At 42.3% G+C, this 20280-nt stretch overlaps 1 protein-coding gene across 1 annotated transcript in view; it reads right to left on the bottom strand.

The window, feature by feature from the left end:
* ccdc142 (coiled-coil domain containing 142) overlaps positions 1-20280 on the bottom strand; it is a 165980-nt gene that overhangs the window by 24239 nt on the left and 121461 nt on the right. The window contains exons 9-10 of the mRNA XM_067982667.1: positions 8399-8548; positions 627-741 (exon numbers count right to left, since the gene is read on the bottom strand). Of these exons, the coding sequence (XP_067838768.1) occupies positions 627-741; positions 8399-8548 (265 nt within the window). The remainder of the gene's footprint in view (positions 1-626; positions 742-8398; positions 8549-20280) is intronic.

The raw sequence follows: 20280 nt of genomic DNA on the forward strand, positions 1-20280 counted from the left end.
GTAGTGGGAACTGCTGGGGGCCAAAGGAATAGTCCCCGGCACTCATTTAAGTAGCGTGCCGGTGGATAGATGGGCCTCACGGTCAGAAGAGGGATAGGGGGGTGGAAAGCTTGGGGCAGGGGAAGCCTAAATTTTCCTGCTCCTGCGCCTCCTGTCCCACAAGGAAAGTCAAAAAAAGTACTAACACTTACCTTTTTGGGCCTATTCTACACCGACTACTCTTCCAATTAGGTTAGCCTGGCAGGGAAGCCACAATGGCTTCGCCACTCAGGCCTCTGGTTAAAATTGTAGTTCAGCCTCGATGGTGTTATCGGATCTGCATATTTAAAGAAAGCCCCAGCCGGTTTCCAGTGGGTGTCCCTCTTGCCTGCTCAGAACAGGTGGTCAAAATCGGAACCTGCGGAGAGAGCAGGACCGCGGCGGGTAAGCCCCATGGGCGATTTTAACTGCCCAGTCAGTTTCTGCCAGGCAGTTGGGTTAAAATCACCCATAAATTCTTCAGCCACAAATAAACTAATATTTGCATGCACTAGAAGGCATATATAACTGTAACAATGCTAAGGAACAAATATTACAATTAATTTCATAATAAGGTACCTTTGAGAATTTTGAAGTGATCTAATTACCTGTTCGATATTTTACCCTCCACTGTCTTCCCACAGGCATGGTCTGTTCAAATATCTCAATAGCTATCCTTTTACAGTTGGTTGAAAATAACGTCAGTGCCTTCACCGAGAATGTCTGAAAAAGGAACATAATTTACAGTGATGTCTGCAGTTTGGCATCTGCACGCACATATGTACGGTTTTATTATATAACTAGTGGATCTTCTCTAGTGTTGCGTATGGTAAGTCAGGCAGTACACTGCTTTATAAGGAGCATGTTATACCATGTAAAGCAGAATGCTGGTGCTAAGATGAATTGGTGTCCTCTTAAGGAAACAAAGTTTAATTTCTGTTAAATAAGGTTAAATTGGTCTTCAGGCTGCAGATAAAAACCCTGACTTTCTGTTTTTTTGGGTATATTCCACTAACTTCGAAAATATAAGCATTCATCAGACAGGAGGGACTGCAATTTGAAGGGTGAACCTGTTTTTTTTAAATTCGTTCCTGGGATGTGGGCATCGCTGGCAAGGCCTGCATTTATTGCCCATCCCTAATTGCCCTTGAGAAGGTGGTGATGAGCCGCCTTCTTGAACCACTGCAGTCCGTGTGGTGAAGGTTCTTCCACAGTGCTGTTGTTAGGTAGGGAATTCCAGGATTTTGACCCAGCGACGATGAAGGAACAGCGATATATTTCCAAGTCGGGGTGGTGTGTGACTTGGAGGGGAACGTGCAGGTGGTATTGTTCCCATGTGCCTGCTGCCCTTGTCCTTCTAGGTGGTAGAGGTTGCGAGTTTGGGAGGTGCTGTCGAAGAAGCTTTGGCGAGTTGCTGCAGTGCATCCTGTAGTTGGTACACAGTGCAGCCACAGTGCGCTGGTGGTAAAGGGAGTGAATGTTTAGGGTGGTGAATGGGGTGCCAATCAAGCAAGCTGCTTTGTCCTGGATGGTGTTGAGCTTCTTGAGTGTTGTTGGAGCTGCACTCATCCAGGCAAATGGAGAGTATTCCTTCACACTCCTGACTTTTGCCTTTTAGATGGTGGAAAAGTTCTGTTGGGTCTTCACCCCTTTCTTCCATGAGAGGACAGGGGACTAGTGGGATGTTGTTACCCGTTAAAAATTCTGCCAATTGCACTTCTTCTTGTGCCCTATAGACACTACACCCTAATGCAGGTGTATGTGAAGCAATTGGGCAGTAGTGGGTTCCAAAATCCATTTTCCTAATGGCAATCAATCCCAGATCACCCATTGCTGCTAGGAAACTGGCAATTATAAAATGCACAGCTTTTTGACAAGCTTTGACTGTCTTTGGGTTCCGTCATCACCTCTCTGATATTCCTGACCCCACCCACCCACTCTCCCCCAGAGTAAATGCCTGCCCCGGATTTGGAACAAGGCTACTGCTGGGGCACAGTGGCTTCCCAGAGCCCTTCCCTGCCTCTATAGTGGGGAAAACGAGGCCTACGGTGGTAGGCTTGATACCAGCCACGATACCACCAGGGAAAGCTCAGATTTGGCAAGCCCCAGTCTGAAATCACAGGGTGGTGATTGGACGAGGCCTGCAAACTGGCAAGTGGATCCCAGTTGTCTTGTTTTTCAGGTGAAAAACCTGAAAATCGGGTAATAAACATCTGATGAATGAGGAAAAACACTCCACAATCACGAAAAATCAGATTACAAACCACAGGCTAGTGATAGCGGAAGCCCTGCAAACTATATAAACGCTCGTAATGTGTCAAATGAGTTAAGATCAAATATTACCAAAAACTAACAAATCTAGTACTATTTACATTTTGTGGCAGAAACACTTCTGTTTGGAGGAAGTATAAAAGGGTCATTCTGGTTCACATGTGTCTAAAACAGAGGAATGTCAATATGAAAACCCATTATGTGCCACTGTGCATGACTGGTTCTCTTCTCAAAATATTTTTTCAACTAGTTAGTCTCATTTAATCAAAACCCCGCACATACTAGTAACTGTTAAACAGGGAAGAAAATCTGCAGTAAACAAAACATTGTTAGAATTATAGTACTTGAAAATGCAAACAGAGAAACATATTTAAACAAAAGTGTAACAAATAAGGGAGAAAGAATTGCACTGATTATTATACATAGCAACATACTGGCATTTAGTTCTCTGTAAATTTGCATCAAAAAACGGCATAATGGTGGTGCAATGTCGATTTCCAGCTAGCTGCCTGGTAGACCACCAAAGCGTAAATTAAGCAAAATCATGTTTTACAAAACAATGAATTATTTGGGAAAAAGAAAAATTTGCTTTTATATAGTACCTTTCATACCCTCCAGACACACTGAAGCATTTTACAACAAAAGAATCATTTTTGAAGTGTAGCCACTGTTGCAGACAAAGCAGTCAATTTCTGCACACGATTCCACCAACAAATGAATAAATGGCCAGATAATTTTTTTTTGGTGATGTTGGTTGAGGGAGAAATGTTAGCCAGGATGCTGGGAGAATTGTGATGGGATCTTTTACATCCATCTGAGGCCTCAGTTTAACATCTCATCTGAAATAGAGCACTTTTGACAATACAGCATTCCCTCATTATTGCTTTGAAGTGTTAGCCTAGTTTTGTGCTCAAATCCATAATGGGGTTTGTATCCACAACCCTTGGACCCAGAGGTGATGGTGCTATCAACTGAGCCAAGTTGATGCTTATTAATATCGTAGTAGTATCATAGTAGGTAGCACAGGAGAAGGCCATTCGGCCCATTATGCCTGTGCCAGCTCTTTGAAGTGGGAGGGTGGGTGAGTGGGGTCAGGAATATCAGAGAGGTGATGACGGAACCCAAAAACATTCAAAGCCTGTCAAAAAGCTGTGCATTTTATAATAGCTAATTTCCTGGTGGCAATTAGCTCCCTGAATACACCAAGTGAGTAAAGACATCTTCCAGTGGAGCGTTAAACCATACAAGCCAGAAGATCTTAGGTTTGATTCCAAATCTATGGTGAGTTAACTGAATCAGTCAGGCACTACAATTGATGTCAATACCCATAGGTTAAAGAGGGAGAAAAAAAAACAGCCAGGAATCCTCATCAGGAGTCAGTGACTCCTGCCAGAAGTATGTGAGTGCAGATATTAGGTGAGAACATGAATTCAGTCAAATAGACTGCCAACGCTAACTAAAAAATAAGACACTTGGGTCAAGGTACCAGTGAGTTCATGGAATCTTACTCCAGCATGTACAGAAGAGGTGAGGAGGGGGAAGGGAAAAAAGGGTGAAAATTGGGGAAAAGATAATACTGCTGTGCAAAAATGCAAATTAATTTGTGTAATAAAAATGGAATATTTGCAGAATATTAAAATGCCATTTTAAATAAACATCCATTCCACTCTGTATTTTACCAAGAGCACAAATGGCCATGATAGTACCAGTGACTGTATTGTGTTTAGAGAACATTTGCAGCCTTTGGAATCCAGCATTCAAATGAAAATGAGTTATGGACTTGATCTCTGGGTTGGACCTTCCTATCCTGCTGAGTGAAGAGGAAGATTTTAGTGTGGGAGGTTTAATTGCCTGGGCAAAATGACAATAGAGGATATTTTCTTTACAAAAAATGATTGTTGTTCGGAACATGATGGTGCAATTTTGGAATGGACCAGAGATGCATTTCATCGTTACTTATTCCTGCACCACAGATACCATCATATTTGATTCTAAAATATGAAGAAAGAAAGCTTTTCATTTAAAAGTGCATTCTACATCAGTTTTGTATCGGTATGTTTTTGTTACTGTTTGGAATTCAGAATTTACAAACCTTCCTATGTTTAATCCGCGTCATATACAACCTGGGAATGAGGGATGCTATTATCCCCTTCTTCTCCAGAAAGTAGGACCTGCTAGATGCCATGAAGTCACATAAGATCCAGAAGCTGGGGCTAACCAGGAGTCTGATACAAGAACGAGTATGTGTAGCTGTCCTGCTGCATCTCACAAGGTGGATGGACCCTTGAGGGACTACAAGTTCCAATTACAAAAAAAAAATATGACGTGTACCAGAAGTTTTCTGCATTGAATCAACTGATTCATTTTAGAACTCATACCTTGAACAAGACCAAAACATTTAAATGTGAATTTAGATTTTACAACAAGCTAATTGTGATTTTCACATTCTAATGTCCGACTTAATCCAGTTAGAGAATGAGATAAACAGCTAAGCATAGAGGATAAGAAAGGTAATAGATGGGAGAGTGTAGAAGTGGTCAACTTATTGCTTGATGAAAATGTTGCTGTTCCTTGACAAATCTTACAATAAGATTGCAATGTGCTGCTAAATACTATAGTTTTAAAAAGATATATTAAATGCTGTAGACCCATAATGCTACGCAAGACGTGTACATTTATAGAGAGAGAAAAGAATGAGAGAAACAAATTAGGGGATTGAAAGAACCACAAGTAAAGGAAGAGAGAGAAAGAAAATTAAAAAGTTCTGTTAAATGTTATTTTACACTCACCCTAGACAAAAGAAATAAACCCTTTGGAGTTAAGACTGCAAATGTACTATTGATATTGATTACAATTTTCGTGGTCTGAAACAGATTTAAATGGACTTAAGTCAATTTGTGTCAAATTCAATCTATAACCTAAACACAAGCTGAATGGGTTGTTACTGTATAATTATTATTGCTACAGACAACTTATAGGATTAAACAAAGGAAAGTTTGTAAACTCTGAATTCCAAATGTAGTAACAAAAACATACAGACAAAAAGTGATGTAGAATGCACTTTTAAATAAAATGCTTTCTTCCTTCATATTTTAGAATCAGATATGATGGTATCTGTGGTGCAGGAATAAGAAACAAGAAAATCCATCTCTAGTCCATTCCAAAATTGCACCATGTTTCTGACAATAATTTTTTAAAAAGCCCAAACTGTCATTTTCCCCATGCAATTAAACTTCCCACACTAAAATCTTCCTTTGCACTCAGCAGGATAGGAAGGTCCAACCCAGAGATCTCCACAGACCTCTTTCCTTAATCAATCTGCCAAGAGGTCAGATACCCACAACTATATCGGGCTTCTGCCAAAATAGTTCCTGTGTTTTTCCTGTGCAGTTTTGAAATATTTCCTATCTTTGTCTTTTGTGTCCTGTCATAAATCTCAAAATGCACAAAAATGTATAAGAACATTATAACTCTCCTGCAGGTGTGCTCCTGTTCCCTCATCCTCAAAAAATGTGTTCACAGTAGATTAGTTAAAAACAAAATGTGAGCTTGAGTGATTTTGTGCTAAATGATTGGTTAAGATGAGCACATTTTACCACTGCGACGTATACTACTATTTAAGTGGTGTCGCGAGTTCAATTTGAACTGCTTACGTCAGTGCTATTACGATGTGGGCTCTCCCAGCTTACATAGTGCTACTGAAACAACTCTACAATCTGGTACTATGCAGTCTATCAAAGCTCTCCAACTTTTCCTTGCTGAGACAGAGGGAGCAAAGACAGAAGCAGAAGTTGCACTGATCACATAAAGGCATGGAGGGCTTGTGGAGCAGGAGGAAAAAATTGGAGATATATATGAGCTGATTTTCCTTTCAATCTATCTGGGGAACACTCAGTTCCCATGTGCAAAGGACAGGAAAAAAAGGCAGAGATCCGTAATGCTGGGTCTCCAGCCCCTTTACAATGCCCAAGGGTTTCCTGGGGATCCATCGAGGGATCAGGGAGTTTGTGCCTGCAGTATTTGTAATCAAGGGAAGGCTATGTAAATGAGCCAGGAGGCTCTTTACAAGCTTTCTGCCTCATTTTCCTCCATGGTTGCAAGGCTGGCAACCAAATGCAGGGAACCCCAAAAGTTAGCAGTAGCCCTTGTGCCTGGATCTGAGAGGGGCAGGCAGCAAGGCAAGGGAGGCCTAAAAAACATAAGAGGTACCTTTTTTAAAAAAAAGACATGCCCCTAGGATCCTCAGGGCTGGAAGGGCCCAGAGCCAGTGGACATTACTGCTGCAGGCCTCTCAGTTAGATTTCCACTCCGATTTTGGTTGCAGACCCTTGGGAACGTTGGTTCAATGATAGTGACCTAAATCAAGAAGTCCAGGCAGGTTCACGTCATGTCAGGCAGAGTACACTTTGGGTATGCCCTACCTGATCTAAATGCAGGCATGGTGGAGGAGGTGGGGGGGTGGCTGGGGAGGAGGGGCAAGGTGCATACTGATTTCACTCCATCTTGCTCATGTTTCTACAGGTATTTCTCCTCCATTCAAAATGAAAATACCTGTGCTTCTAGGAGCCAGATTAAAAATGATTATTTCTAAACTAATTCATGGAAATTCTACCCTCCTCACATCCTGCCCTATGGAAATCCAAGTATCAACACTGAGATTCAAATGTGGAGCTCCTTAGAAACATAGAAAATAGGAGCAAAAGTAGGCCATTCGGCCCTTCTCCGCCATTCAAAATGATCAAGGTTGATCGTCTAACTCAGTACCCTTTTCCTGCTTTTTCCCCATATCCCTTGATCCCTTTAGCACTCCTTAGAGAGTCTTAAGTGCTATTTCAGCACCAGGTGGCAGTAGATGGCCTTTTCCACCTTAACTTTACCCTAGATCTATAGATTAGTTACATAGTATGGTACAACACAGGAGGAGGCCATTTGGCCCATCATGCTTGTGCCAGCTCTTTGAAAGAGCCATCCAATCATTCCCATTCCCCTGCTCTTTCCCCATAGCCCTGTAAATGTTTTCCCTTCAAGTATTTATCCAATTCCCTCTTGAAAGTTACTATTAAATCTGCTTCCACTACCCTTTCAGGCAGTGCATTCCAGGTCATTATAACTTGCTGCGTAAATAAATGTTTCCTCATGTCGCCTCTGGTTCTTTTGCCGATCACCTTAAATCTGTGTCCTCTGCTTACCGACCCTTGTTTCTCCTTGTTTACTCTGTCAAAACCATTCATGATTTTGAACACCTCTATCAAATCTCCCTTTAACCTTCATTGTTCTAAGGAGAACGACCCCAGCTTCCCCAGTCTCTCCACATAACTGAAGTCCTTCATCCCTAGTACCATTATAGTAAATCTCCTCTGCACCCTCTCTAAGGCCTTGACATCCTTCCTAAAGTGTGGTGCCCAGAATTGAACACAATACTCCAGCTGAGGCCTAACCAGTGTTTTATACAGGTTTAGCATAACTTCCTTGCTTTTGTACTCTATATTAATAAAGCCCAGGATGACATATGCTTTTTTTTTTGAAACAGCCTTCTCAACCTGTCCAGCCACCTTCAAAGATTTGTGTACATTCATGCCCAGGTCTCTCTGTTCCTGCACTCCCTTTAAAATTGTACCATTTAGTTTATATTGCTTCTCCTCATTCTTCCTGACAAAATGTATCACTTCACACTTCTCTGCGTTAAATTTCATCTATCATGTGTCTGCCCATTTCACAGTCTGTCTATGTCCTCCTGGAATCTGTGACAGTCCTCCACATTGCTTACTACATTTCCGAGTTTTGCGTCATCTGCAAACTTTGAAATTACACCCTCTACCCAAGTCCAGGTCATTCACATATATCAAAAAGGGCAGTGGTCCTAATATTGATCCATGGGGAACACCACAATCTCATTTTAGAAATTAACAGCATGTCTTGTTGTGGCATTTTGCCACTCTAGTCTTAAGTAAAATCATTTGTTACGTAAGAATATTTAAATTAAAATGAATTTCGTCATTAACATAGAGCATGAGTTGTGGATTGGGCAGTTAAACAAGCATTTGATCATCAATTGATTCAGTTCACAATTTAAGTTAAGCTTTGAAGAATTAAAAGCCAGATTCCTTACATTGAAGATGGCTGTAGCATAGCTGAGTTCTGTTACTAGTGCAGTTACTTGAGCCAACAGCAAAGTGTCTTGGATTCCTTGGCTACTCATTTCTTCAATACATAAGGTTTCTGCAAGCCGCAACATCTTCGATGCAATCACCCTGAGAAGCTAGTTAGGAAAGAAATATGTCATAAGCAATCTCAAAACTTTTTAGGTTTCTTCTAGAACAAACTAAACCAAAAATATATACTTGTTGAAGGCTTCCTAGTGGCTGTGAAATGTAAACATTCAGTATACAAAAAGTATAAACAACAACTGGCAGAGAAATATACTTGTACCATCAGTAAACTAATTACAATAGGGGTGAATATAAATCTGAGTCAATACTAATTTTGGTTGGTTGGACCAGGCTGGACTTCCTCTTAAATTACAACATTCTTTGTTAAACAAAGAATCTACACCCAAATTAATGACAATTTTACCTAAGCTGTTGTTGATACCATTGACCAATATACCAACATACCATATACCAAAGCTCTTTTAGGAATTTTGATCATGCTGAGAGTTCAGTCTGGGTAACTTTTGACAAATTGAAGTGAATATTCAAACAGATGTGTATTGCTAGTTGTGGGCAGCGTTAAAACTTTTCTGGATGTCTACCATCTGATAAACCAGAGTTTTTTTTCAACTTTAAGTTTAAAGAATTTGAAATATACAGCAGCTTGCAGTTTGAAAACATCGTTTTCCCAAATGGTCATGCTGCCCAACAACAACTTGCATTTATATAGCGTCTCACACCAAATTGCCAATTTCTGTAAAATTGGTAGCATTTTATTGTGGATTATCACAGTTTGTTACAGCACAGGAGGCCATTTGGTCCATGGTGCTCGTGCCAACTCTTTGAAAGAGCTATCCAATTTGTCCCACTCCCCTGCTCTTTCCCCATAGCCCTGAAATTCTTTTCCTTTCAAGTATTTATTCAATTCCCTTTTGAAAGTTCATAGAATGGTTACAGCACAGAAGGAGGCCATTCGGCTCATTGTGCTCGTGCCAGCTCTTTGTAAGAACAATCCAGTTAGTTCTATTCCCCTGCTCTTTTCCCGTAACCCTGCAAATTTTTTCCCTTCAAGTATTTATCCAATTCCTTTTTAAAAGCTACAATTGAATCTGCTTCCACCACCCTTTCAGGCAGCGCATTCCAGATCATAACTACACTGCGTAAAAAAAGTTTTTCCTCATGTCGCCTTTGGTTTTTTTGCCAATCATCTTAAATCTGTGTCCTCTGGTTCTTGACCCTTCTGCCAATAGGAACAGTTTCTCTTTATTTACTTTATCGAAACCCTTCATGCTTTTGAACACTTCTGTCAAATCTCGTCTCAACCCTCTCTGCTCTAAGGAGAAAAACCCCAGCGTCTCCAGTCTATTCATGTAACTGAAGTCCCTCATCCCTGGAACCATTCTGGTAAATCTTTTCTGCACCCTCTCTAAGGGCCTTCACATCCTTCCTGAAGTGCAGTGCCCAGAATTGGACACAATATTCCAGTTGTGGCCAAACCAGTGTTTTATAAAGATTCAACAAAACTTCCTTGCCTTTGTACTCTATGCCTCTCTTTATAAAGCCCAAGATCTCGTATGTTTTTCTAACCGCTTTCTCAACCTGTCCTGCCACCTTCAAAGATTTGTGCACGTATACCCCCAGGTCTCTCTCTACCATTTAGTTTATATTGCCTCTCCTCGTTCTTCCTGCCAAAATGTATCACTTCACACTTCTCTGCGTTAAATATCATCTGCCTTGTGTCCGCCCGTTCCACCAGCCTGTCTATGTCCTATTACTATCCTCCTTACTGTTTACTACACTTCCAAGTTTTGTGTCATCTGCAAGTTTTGAAATTGTGCCCTTTACACCCAAGTCCAAGTCATTAATATATATCGAAAAGTATGGTGGTCCTAGTACCAACCCCTGGGGAACACCACTGTATACCTTTCTCCAGTCCAAAAACAACCATTCACCACTACTCTCTGTTTCCTGTCACTTAGCCAATTTCGTATCCATGCTGCCACTGCCCCTTTTATTTCAAGGGCTTCAATTTTGCTGACAAGCCTATTATGTGGCACTTTATCAAATGCCTTCTGAAAGTCCACATACACAACATCAACCGCACTGCTCTCATCAATCCTCCCTGTTAGCTCATCAAAAAACTCAATCAAGTTAGTTAAACACGATTTGGCTTTAACAAATCCGTGCTGGCTTTTCTTTGTTAATCCACACTTAATAGTCCAAGCGACTATTAATTTTGTCCCAGCTAATCATTTCTAAAAGCTTCCCCACCACCGAAGTTAAATTGACTGACCTATAGTTGCCGGGTTTATCCTTACACCCTTTCTTGATCAAGGGTGTAACATTTACAATTCTCCAGTCCTCTGGCACCACTCCCATATCTAAGGAGGATTGGAAGATTATGGCCAGCACCTCTGCAATTTCCACCCTTACTTCCCTCAGCAACTTAGGATGCATCCCATTCGGACCGGGTGACTTATCTACTTTAAGTACAGCTAACCTTTCTAGTACCTCCTCTTTATCAATTTTATGTCAACTCCTCTTTACTATGACATTGACAGCATCTTCTTCCTGGGTAAAGTCAGATGCAAAATAGTCATTTAGTACCACTTGACCCACCTCATTCCCCAGAACCAAAACAAGAAAAAAAGTTATTATTGAATCCACTTCCACCACCCTTTCAGGTAGTGCATTCCAGATCATAACAACTCTGTGTAAAAAAAAGTTTTCTCATGTCGCCTCTGGCACTTTTGCCAATCACTTTAAATCTGTGTCCTCTGGTTACCGACCCTTCTGCCACTGGAAACAGTTTCTCCTTATTTACTCCATCAAAACTGTTCATGATTTTGAACAAAAAAAAATTAAATTGCTTAATTTCAGTTCTTAACCAGTCTTTAGTATTGCATTTGATTTCTTCAGGATGTTTTAAATCTCTCTCTTTGGTCTTTACCACTGCTGCAGAATCCAAATGGCAGATAAAATTTCATATGTTCTCCATTATATTCCTTTAAGCTAGTTGTGAACAGATCCCTACAGGCTGAAGTGTTAACTCATCTGCTGATACCTTGGTGAGGGGGTGGGGGCATTTTAACCCCCAAAGATACCAATCTCTCCCTGAAGCCCCCAAGGATCCTGATCTCTCCGCGACTCCCCCATCCAACCCCCAAAGATACCAATCTCTCCCTGAAGCCCCCAAGGATCCTGATCTCTCCGCGACCCCCCCCCCCCCAATCCAACCCCTGACTTACCTTTGAGTGACCGTGAAGCTGTCGGATTGTCATAAAAACCCAACTGGCTCATTAATGTCCTTTAGGGAAGGAAATATGCCATCCTTACCCGGTCTGGCCTATATGTGACTCCAGTCCCACATCAACGTGGTTGACTCTTAACTGTCCTCTGAAGTGGTCAAGCAAGCCCCTCAGTTGTATTAAACTGTTTGCCATGATACAAACATGTGCCTATTCTGCCCAAGAAGGCCAACGCAATGTTGGCTTTTATTGCTAGGGGGATAGAATATAAAAACAGGGAGGTATTGCTGCAGTTATATAAGGTATTGGTGAGACCGCACCTGGAATACTGCATACAGTTTTGGTCTCCATACTTAAGAAAAGACATACTTGCTCTCGAGGCAGTACAAAGAAGGTTCACTCGGTTAATCCCGGGGATGAGGGGGCGGACATATGAGGAGAGGTTGAGTAGATTGGGACTCTACTCATTGGAGTTCAGAAGAATGAGAGGCGATCTTATTGAAACATATAAGATTGTGAAGGGGCTTGATCGGGTGGATGCGGTAAGGATGTTCCCAAGGATGGGTGAAACTAGAGCTAGGGGGCATAATCTTAGAATAAGGGGCTGCTCTTTCAAAACTGAGATGAGGAGAAACTTCTTCACTCAGAGGGTAGTAGGTCTGTGGAATTTGCTGCCCCAGGAAGCTGTGGAAGCTACATCATTAAATAAATTTAAAACAGAAATAGACAGTTTCCTAGAAGTAAAGGGAATTAAGGGTTATGGGGGGCGGGCAGGAAATTGGACATGAAGCTGAGTTCGGATCGGTCAAGGCCCTGTGGGTGGCGGAGCGGGCCCAGGGGCTGAGTGGCCGGGTCCTGCTCCTACTTCTTGTGTTCTTTAGATTTGAGGTTAGGATCAGATCAGCCATGATCTTATTGAATGGCGGAGCAGGCTCGAGGGGCCGATTGGCCTACTCCTGCTCCTATTTCTTATGTTCTTATGTTCCTCAATCAACTCTTGTGGTATGCCACAAAGAACGCTGCTTGTACAGAAATGGTGCAGTGAGACATCATCCAGTTAGTTTAAAGCCCACACGCAATTCGTGACCCCGTGTGATACAATATTCCATGTAGGAGTGGCAACAGAGAGGAAAAAATGGGTCAAGTGTTTAAAAAAAATCTTCTTTAAAAAGAAAAAGGCTTAGCACTGTCTTTTTCACTGCAGGTGTAAAATGGTCACACCATCTGTAGTGCTCAGTCAAAATAATTTCTTCCCTAGCTTCAAAAGCAGAATGCTGGCATCCCAATGCAAAGTGGCACCAGAAGCAGATGTAAATGGAGTTTCTAGTGTTTATTCAGCAACATAAGCTCGCACTCCATACTGCCAAATACAATAATTAAAACAGTGCCCTGAGGCATTTCAAAACACAGTATGCTGTTCATGCTGATTCATGTCTCAACAGATTTTGGACCAATGTTGGGTATATTTTTGAGACCTTCAAAATGAATATTGTTTAACAATGCTTCAAATTCTTGACTTATTATATGGGTTTTTAATTTTTCTCTGAACTTTCACAACTGCAGGATAATTCCCAATTATTTCATCACATGAATCATGTGGCACAATTATTCTGCAGCACTATCCCATTTGCAAATATTGCTGAGCCGTCACAGGCCTAGTCATAAAAGAAACACAGATGGTTGTTACTGAGTACAAGGCTGTAATTTTATCAATAGGGGGTTGAAGGACAGTGAAGTGCTCAAGCACTAGTTTATGGCATCATCTGTACACTTCAAAAATTCACTCCTAAAACGTGAATTATTCTATCTACTGGAGCTGGAAAGCAAAAAAAATTTGTAATTTACAAACTACTTCTTTATTCCTGAGATTTTAGAAAGACGAGGAGCCAGCTAGCTGAGGTAGGGTGGAAAGAGAAATTGACACACAGGACTTCAGAACAACAGTTAGAAGTTTTAATAAAAGATTGCAAAAGTGCAGAATAAATATATTCTATTAAAAAAGAAAGAAACTACTACTAGCAGTTTTAGGAAGGATAAATAAAGAGGTTACAAGCCGATTAAAATCAAGTAGGATCTTTGAGAGGAGAGGATTGTCAATTTGTAGACGATGATCAAAAAATGGCAGAGGTAATAACTATTTCAAATCAGTCTTTACTAAAAAGAAAGGATATGGGAGAGGATGAATTCTGAAGTGGTTGAGAACTAGATGAGTGATATTATGATGGATAAAGGGAAAATTTTTAGATAAAGTTAATTAAGCTTAAAGGAAGACAAAGTGCCATGGCCTGAAGGGATACACCCGATGATCCTGAGGGAGCTGAGGGAGGAAATTGCCCTAGAAATGATATTTTAGGGCTCTATTGAGTGTGGATATGTGCCGGAAGACTGGAGAGTGCCCATTGCGGTACCCATTTTTAATCCTGGTAATGACAAGCCAGTAGGCTTAACATCTGTGGCAGGAAAATGTTTAAAGCCTCAAATTAAGAGTAAATGTGCCATTTATCTTGATAGAGAGAAAAGAGTGAGAAGTAGCCAGTGCAGATTTCAAAATGAACAATCGTTTTGACATAGCTCATCGAATTCTTTGAGGTAACAGACATGGTGGATGGGAGAAATGCAGTGAATGTAGTGTACATGGGAGAAATGCAGTGAACGTAGTGTACATGGACTTTAGGGACACCTTTGAGAAGGTAGTATGTGGAAGATTACAAGAGAAAATGAAGGAGTATGAAATTAGAAGGATGATAGCAAACTGGAATAGCAGTAAAGGGCAGTTTTTTTTTTAAAAGAGTGGTTGAAAGTGGTTAGTCGTGTCTCAAAGGGTTCAGTTCTGGGGTCACTTCTGTTCACTGTGTATATCAATGACTTGGATTTAGGCCTAGAGGGAGTGGTGTTGAAATTTGCAGATGATATCAAAATGGGAAGTACAGTTAATTCTTTAGAAGACAAAAAGAAGCTGCAAAGAGATATTGATAAGATGGGGGAATGGGCCAAGAACTCATAGATGGAAATCAATGTCAGTAAGTGTGAGGTGATGCATTTTGGTTAAAAAAACAGCAGTAACTATACTCTGAATTAAAGTAGGCTCGGTACAGTGGAAGAGCAAAGGGATTTGGGGTACAGGTTCGCAGGACATTCAATGCTGCACCTTGTGTTGATAAGCCTGTAAAAAAAAGTAATAGAATTATAGGTTTTATCTAGCTCAATTGCTAAATTTAAATGTGAGATAGATAGCTTTTTGGCAACCAAAGGTATTAATGGATATGGGCCAAAGGCAGGTATATGGAGCTAGATCACAGATCAGCCATGATCTTATCAAATGGCGGAGCAGGCACGAGGGGCTGAATGGCCTACTCCTGTTCCTATGTTCCTATCTAAAAGGTATAGAACATAAAAGCTAAGAGGTAATGATGAGCCTATATAAGATCTTAATATGACCATGGTTAGAGTGCTATATGCAGTATTGAGCTCCACACTCAATGTTTCTTGCCAGATGAGCCACCTGGTTTAATCCCACTCATCTTTTGCGCCCCAAACCCTTCAATATTCTATTTTCAGGCAACTATCTAATTCCCTTTTTAAAGAATTTATGAACTCTGATTCAACAACAAGTTGTGGCACAGAATTCCACTCTGGATACTCTCTGTAAAGATTTTTTCCAACCCTCCCTTTTAGTTCTTTGTGATTATCTTAAATTTGCACCTTTTTGTTCCTGTCTCATTGATCAATGGAAACCATCTATCACTATTTACTTTATCATAAAGGCAGTAACATATCTTGGGAATTATGATGATGGCTATAAACCACTTTCATTGTTCACAATGTCACCTCAACCCCTCGATATGTTAATACTTTGGGACACACTCCATTTTGCATATTATTATATATTATATATAAAATCATCCAAAAAATTAATGAGCTTTGTTTAATGACTTTTCTAGCTTTTAAAATGTAACATCTAAAAAGGTTTTTGCATTTACCCTACTCTTTTTCTTATTTTCTTCTCTTCCTAGTTTAAGCTTCCTCTGTAACAAACAAGAGGGTAGACAGGTGATCCAGTGATCAGCCTGTGCCAATGTTGCTTTGTAATCTGCTAGAAAGTGCACAACAGAGGCCTTTGTTGACGTGTGAGATTTTCATTGGGGAGCTGCCCCATCTCTACTATGCATCTTCCTCCAAGCAGTCCCGCCAAAACAGTCATGTAGGAAATCATTGGGAACTGCCTTGGTGCGCAAACACATTACGCAACTATGCCACTCCTTACATAAAACAAAGAAACTTTTCAATTAACGGCCTTTTAAAAAATAAATGGCGAAGTAATTTGTTTTGACGTTGTACAATTCTGCTATCGTTCTCACACCGTTGAAAAAGAAACCCCATAGTATTATAGTAAGTACAGCACAGGAGGCCATTTGGCCCATCGTGCCTGTGCCAGCTCTTTGAAAGAGCTATCTAATTAGTCTCATTCCCCCGCTGTTTCCCCATAGCCCTGTAAATTTTTCCCCTTCAAGTATTTATCCACTTCCCTTTTGAAAGTTACTATTGAATCTGCTTCCACCACCCTTTCAGACAGTGCATTCCAGACCATTACAACTAGCTGTGTAAAAAATGACTGCCTTCTTGAACCGCTGCAGTCCGTGTGGTGAAGGTTCTCCCACAGTGCTGTTAGTGAGTTCCAGGATTTTGACCCAGTGACGATGAAGGAATGGCAATATATTTCCAAGTCGGGATGGTGTGTGACTTGGAGGGGAACGTGCAGGTGGTGTTGTTCCCATGTACCTGCTGCTCTTGTTCTTCTAGGTGGTAGGGGTCACGGGTTTGGGAGGTGCTGTCGAAGAAGCCTTGGCGAGTTGCTGCAGTGCATCCTGTGGATGGTACACACTGCAGCCACTGTCCGCCGGTGGTGAAGGGAGTGAGTGTTTAGGGTGGTGGATGGAGTGCCAATCAAGCGGGCTGGTTTGTCCTGGATGGTGTCGAGCTTCTTGAGTGTTGCTGGAGCTGCACTCATCCAGGCATGTGCAGAGTATTCCATCACACTTCTGACTTGTGCCTTGTAGATGGTGGAAAGGCTTTGGGGAGTCAGGAGGTGAGTCACTCGCCGCAGAATACCCAGCCTCTGACCTGCTCTTGTAGCCACAGTATTTATATGGCTGGTCCAGTTAAGTTTCTGGTCAATGGTGACCCCCAGGATGTTGATGGTGGGGGATTCGGCGATGGTAATGCCGTTGAATGTCAAGGGGAGGTGGTTAGACTCTATCTTGTTGGAGATGGTCATTGCCTGGCACTTGTCTGGCACGAATGTTACTTGCCACTTATCAGCCCAAGCCTGGATGTTGTCCAGGTCTTGCTGCATGCGGGCTCGGACTGCTTCATTATTTGAGGGGTTGCGAATGGAACTGAACACTGTGCAATCATCAGCAAACATCCCCATTTCTGACCTTATGATGGAGGGAAGGTCATTGATGAAGCAACTGAAGATGGATGGGCCGAGGCTGCTGCCCTGAGGAACTCCTGCAGCAATGCCCTGGGGCTGAGATGATTGGCCTCCAACAACCACTACCATCTTCCTTTGTGCTAGGTATGACTCCAGCCACTGGAGAGTTTTCCTCCTGATTCCCATTGACTTCAATTTTACTAGGGCTCCTTGGTGCCACACTCGGTCAAATGCTGCCTTGATGTCAAGGGCAGTCACTCTCACCTCACCTCTGGAATTCAGCTCTTTTGTCCATGTTTGGATCAAGGCTGTAATGAGGTCTGGAGCCAAGTGGTCCTGGTGGAACCCAAACTGAGCATCAGTGAGCAGGTTATTGGTGAGTAAGTGCCGCTCGATAGCGCTGTCGACAACACCTTCCATCACTTTGCTGATGATTGAGAGTAGACAGATGGGGCGGTAATTGGCCGGATTGGATTTGTCCTGCTTTTTGTGGACAGGACATACCTGGGCAATTTTCCACATTGTCGGGTAGATGCCAATGTTGTAGCTGTACTGGAACAGCTTGGCTCGAGGCGCAGCTAGTTCTGGAGCACAAGTCTTCAGCACTACAGCCGGGATGCTGTCGGGGCCCATAGCCTTTGTTGCATCCAGTGCACTCAGCTGTTTCTTGATATCACATGGAGTGAATCGAATTGGCTGAAGACTGGCTTCTGTGATGGTGGGGGTAGCGGGAGGAGGCCGAGATGGATCATCCACTTGGCAATTCTGGCTGAAGATGGTTTTTTTTTTATTCGTTCACGGGATGTGGGCGTCGCTGGCGAGGCCGGCATTTATTGCCCATCCCTAATTGCCCTCGAGAAGGTGGTGGTGAGCCGCCTTCTTGAACCGCTGCAGTCCGTGTGGTGACGGTTCTCCCACAGTGCTGTTAGGAAGGGAGTTCCAGGATTTTGACCCAGCGACAATGAAGGAACGGCGATATATTTCCAAGTCGGGATGGTGTGTGACTTGGAGGGGAACGTGCAGGTGGTGTTGTTCCCATGCAAACGCTTCAGCCTCGTCTTTTGCACTCACATGCTGGACTCCACCATCATTGAGGATGGGGATGTTTGCAGAGCCTCCTCCTCCCGTTAGTTGTTTAATTGTCCACCACCATTCACGACTGGATGTGGCAGGACTGCAGAGCTTTGATCTGATCCGTTGGTTGTGGAATCGCTTAGCTCTGTCTATAGCATGTTGCTTCCGCTGTTTAGCATGCATGTAGTCCTGAGTTGTAGCTTCACTAGGTTGGCACCTCATTTTTTGGTATGCCTGGTGCTGCTCCTGGCATGCTCTTCTACACTCCTCATTGAACCAGGGTTGATCCCCTGGCTTGTTGGTGATGGTAGAGTGAGGAATATGCCGGGCCATGAGGTTACAGAATGTGCTGGAATACAATTCTGCTGCTGCTGATGGCCCACAGCGCCTCATGGATGCTAGTTTTGAGCTGCTAGATCTGTTCTGAATCTATCCCATTTAGCACAGTGGTAGTGCCACACAACACGCTGGATGGTGTCCTCAGTGCGAAGACCGGACTTTGTCTCCATGAGGACTGTGCGGTGGTCACTCCTACCAATACTGTAATGGACAGATGCATTTGCGACAGATAGATTGGTGAGGACGAGATCAAGTAAGTTTTTCCCTCATGTTGGTTCGCTCACCACCTGCTGCAGGCCCAGTCTAGCAGCTATGTCCTTCAGGACTCGGCCAGCTTGGTCAGTAGTGGTGCTACCGAGCCACTCTTGGTGATGGACATTGAAGTCCCCACACCCAGAGTACATTCTGTGCCCTTGCTAACCTCAGTGCTTCCTCTGGCTCTCTTGCTGATCACTTTAAATTTGTGTCCTCTGGTTAACGACCCGTCTGCCACTGGAAACAGTTTCTCCTTGTTTACTCTGTCAAAACCATTCATGATTTTGAACACCTCTATCAAATCTCCCCTTAACCTTCTCTGTTCTAAGGAGAACAACCCCAGCTTCTCTAGTCTCTCCACATAACTGAAGTCCCTGGCACCATTCTAGTAAATCTCTTCTGCATTCTCTGTAAAGCCTTGACATCCTTCCTGAAGTGTGGTGCCCAGAATTAAACACAATACTCCAGCTGAGGCCTAACCGCTTTTATAAAGATTTAGCATAACTTCTTTGCTTTTGTACTCTATGCGTCTTAATAAAGCCCAGGATTCCATGTGTTTTTTTTAATGTCGATGGTAGCCATGATGTGGAGATGCCGGTGATGGACTGAGGCTGACAATTGTAAACAATTTTACAACACCAAGTTATAGTCCAACAATTTTATTTTTAATCCCACAAGTTTTCGGAGGCTTCCCCCTTCCTCAGGTGGTGTGGAAATTTCCACACCACCTGAGGAAGGGGGAAGCCTACATTTCCACACCACCTGAGGAAGGGGGAAGCCTCCGAAAGCTTGTGGGATTAAAAATAAAATTGTTGGACTATAACTTGGTGTTGTAAAATTGTTTACAATTTTTTTTTTAAAACAGCCTTCTCAACTTGTCCTGCCACCTTCAAAGATTTGTGTATGTGCACCCACAGGCCTCTCTGTTCCTGCACCCCCTTTAAAACGGTACCATTTAGTTTATATTGCCTCTCCTCATTCTTCCTACCAAAATGTATCACTTCACACTTTTCTGTGTTAAATTTCAACTGCCATGTATCTGCCCATTTCACCAGTCTGTCTATTTCCTCCTGAAGTCTGACTACATTTCCGAGTTTTGTGTCATCGGCAATCTTTGAAATTATACCCTCTATACCCAAGCCCAGGTTATTAATATATACCAAAAAGAGCAGTGGTCCTAATACTGACCCCTGGGGAACAGCACTGTATACTTCCCTTCGGTCTGAAAAACAACTGTTCACCACTACTCTGCTTTCTGTTCCCTAGCCAATTTTGTATCCACGCTGCCGCTGACCCTTGAATTCCATGGGCTTTAATTTTGTTAACAAGTCTTGTATGTGGTACTTTATCAAATGCCTTTTGTAAGTCCATATACACATCAGCCGCACTACCCACATCAACCCTCTCCGTTACTTCAACAAAGAACTCAATCAAGTTAGTCAAACACGATTTTCCTTTAACAAATCCACGCTGACTTTCATTTATGAGCCCA

Source organism: Heptranchias perlo, chromosome 1 (assembly GCF_035084215.1).
Source record: "Heptranchias perlo isolate sHepPer1 chromosome 1, sHepPer1.hap1, whole genome shotgun sequence".
NCBI lineage: Eukaryota > Metazoa > Chordata > Chondrichthyes > Hexanchiformes > Hexanchidae > Heptranchias > Heptranchias perlo.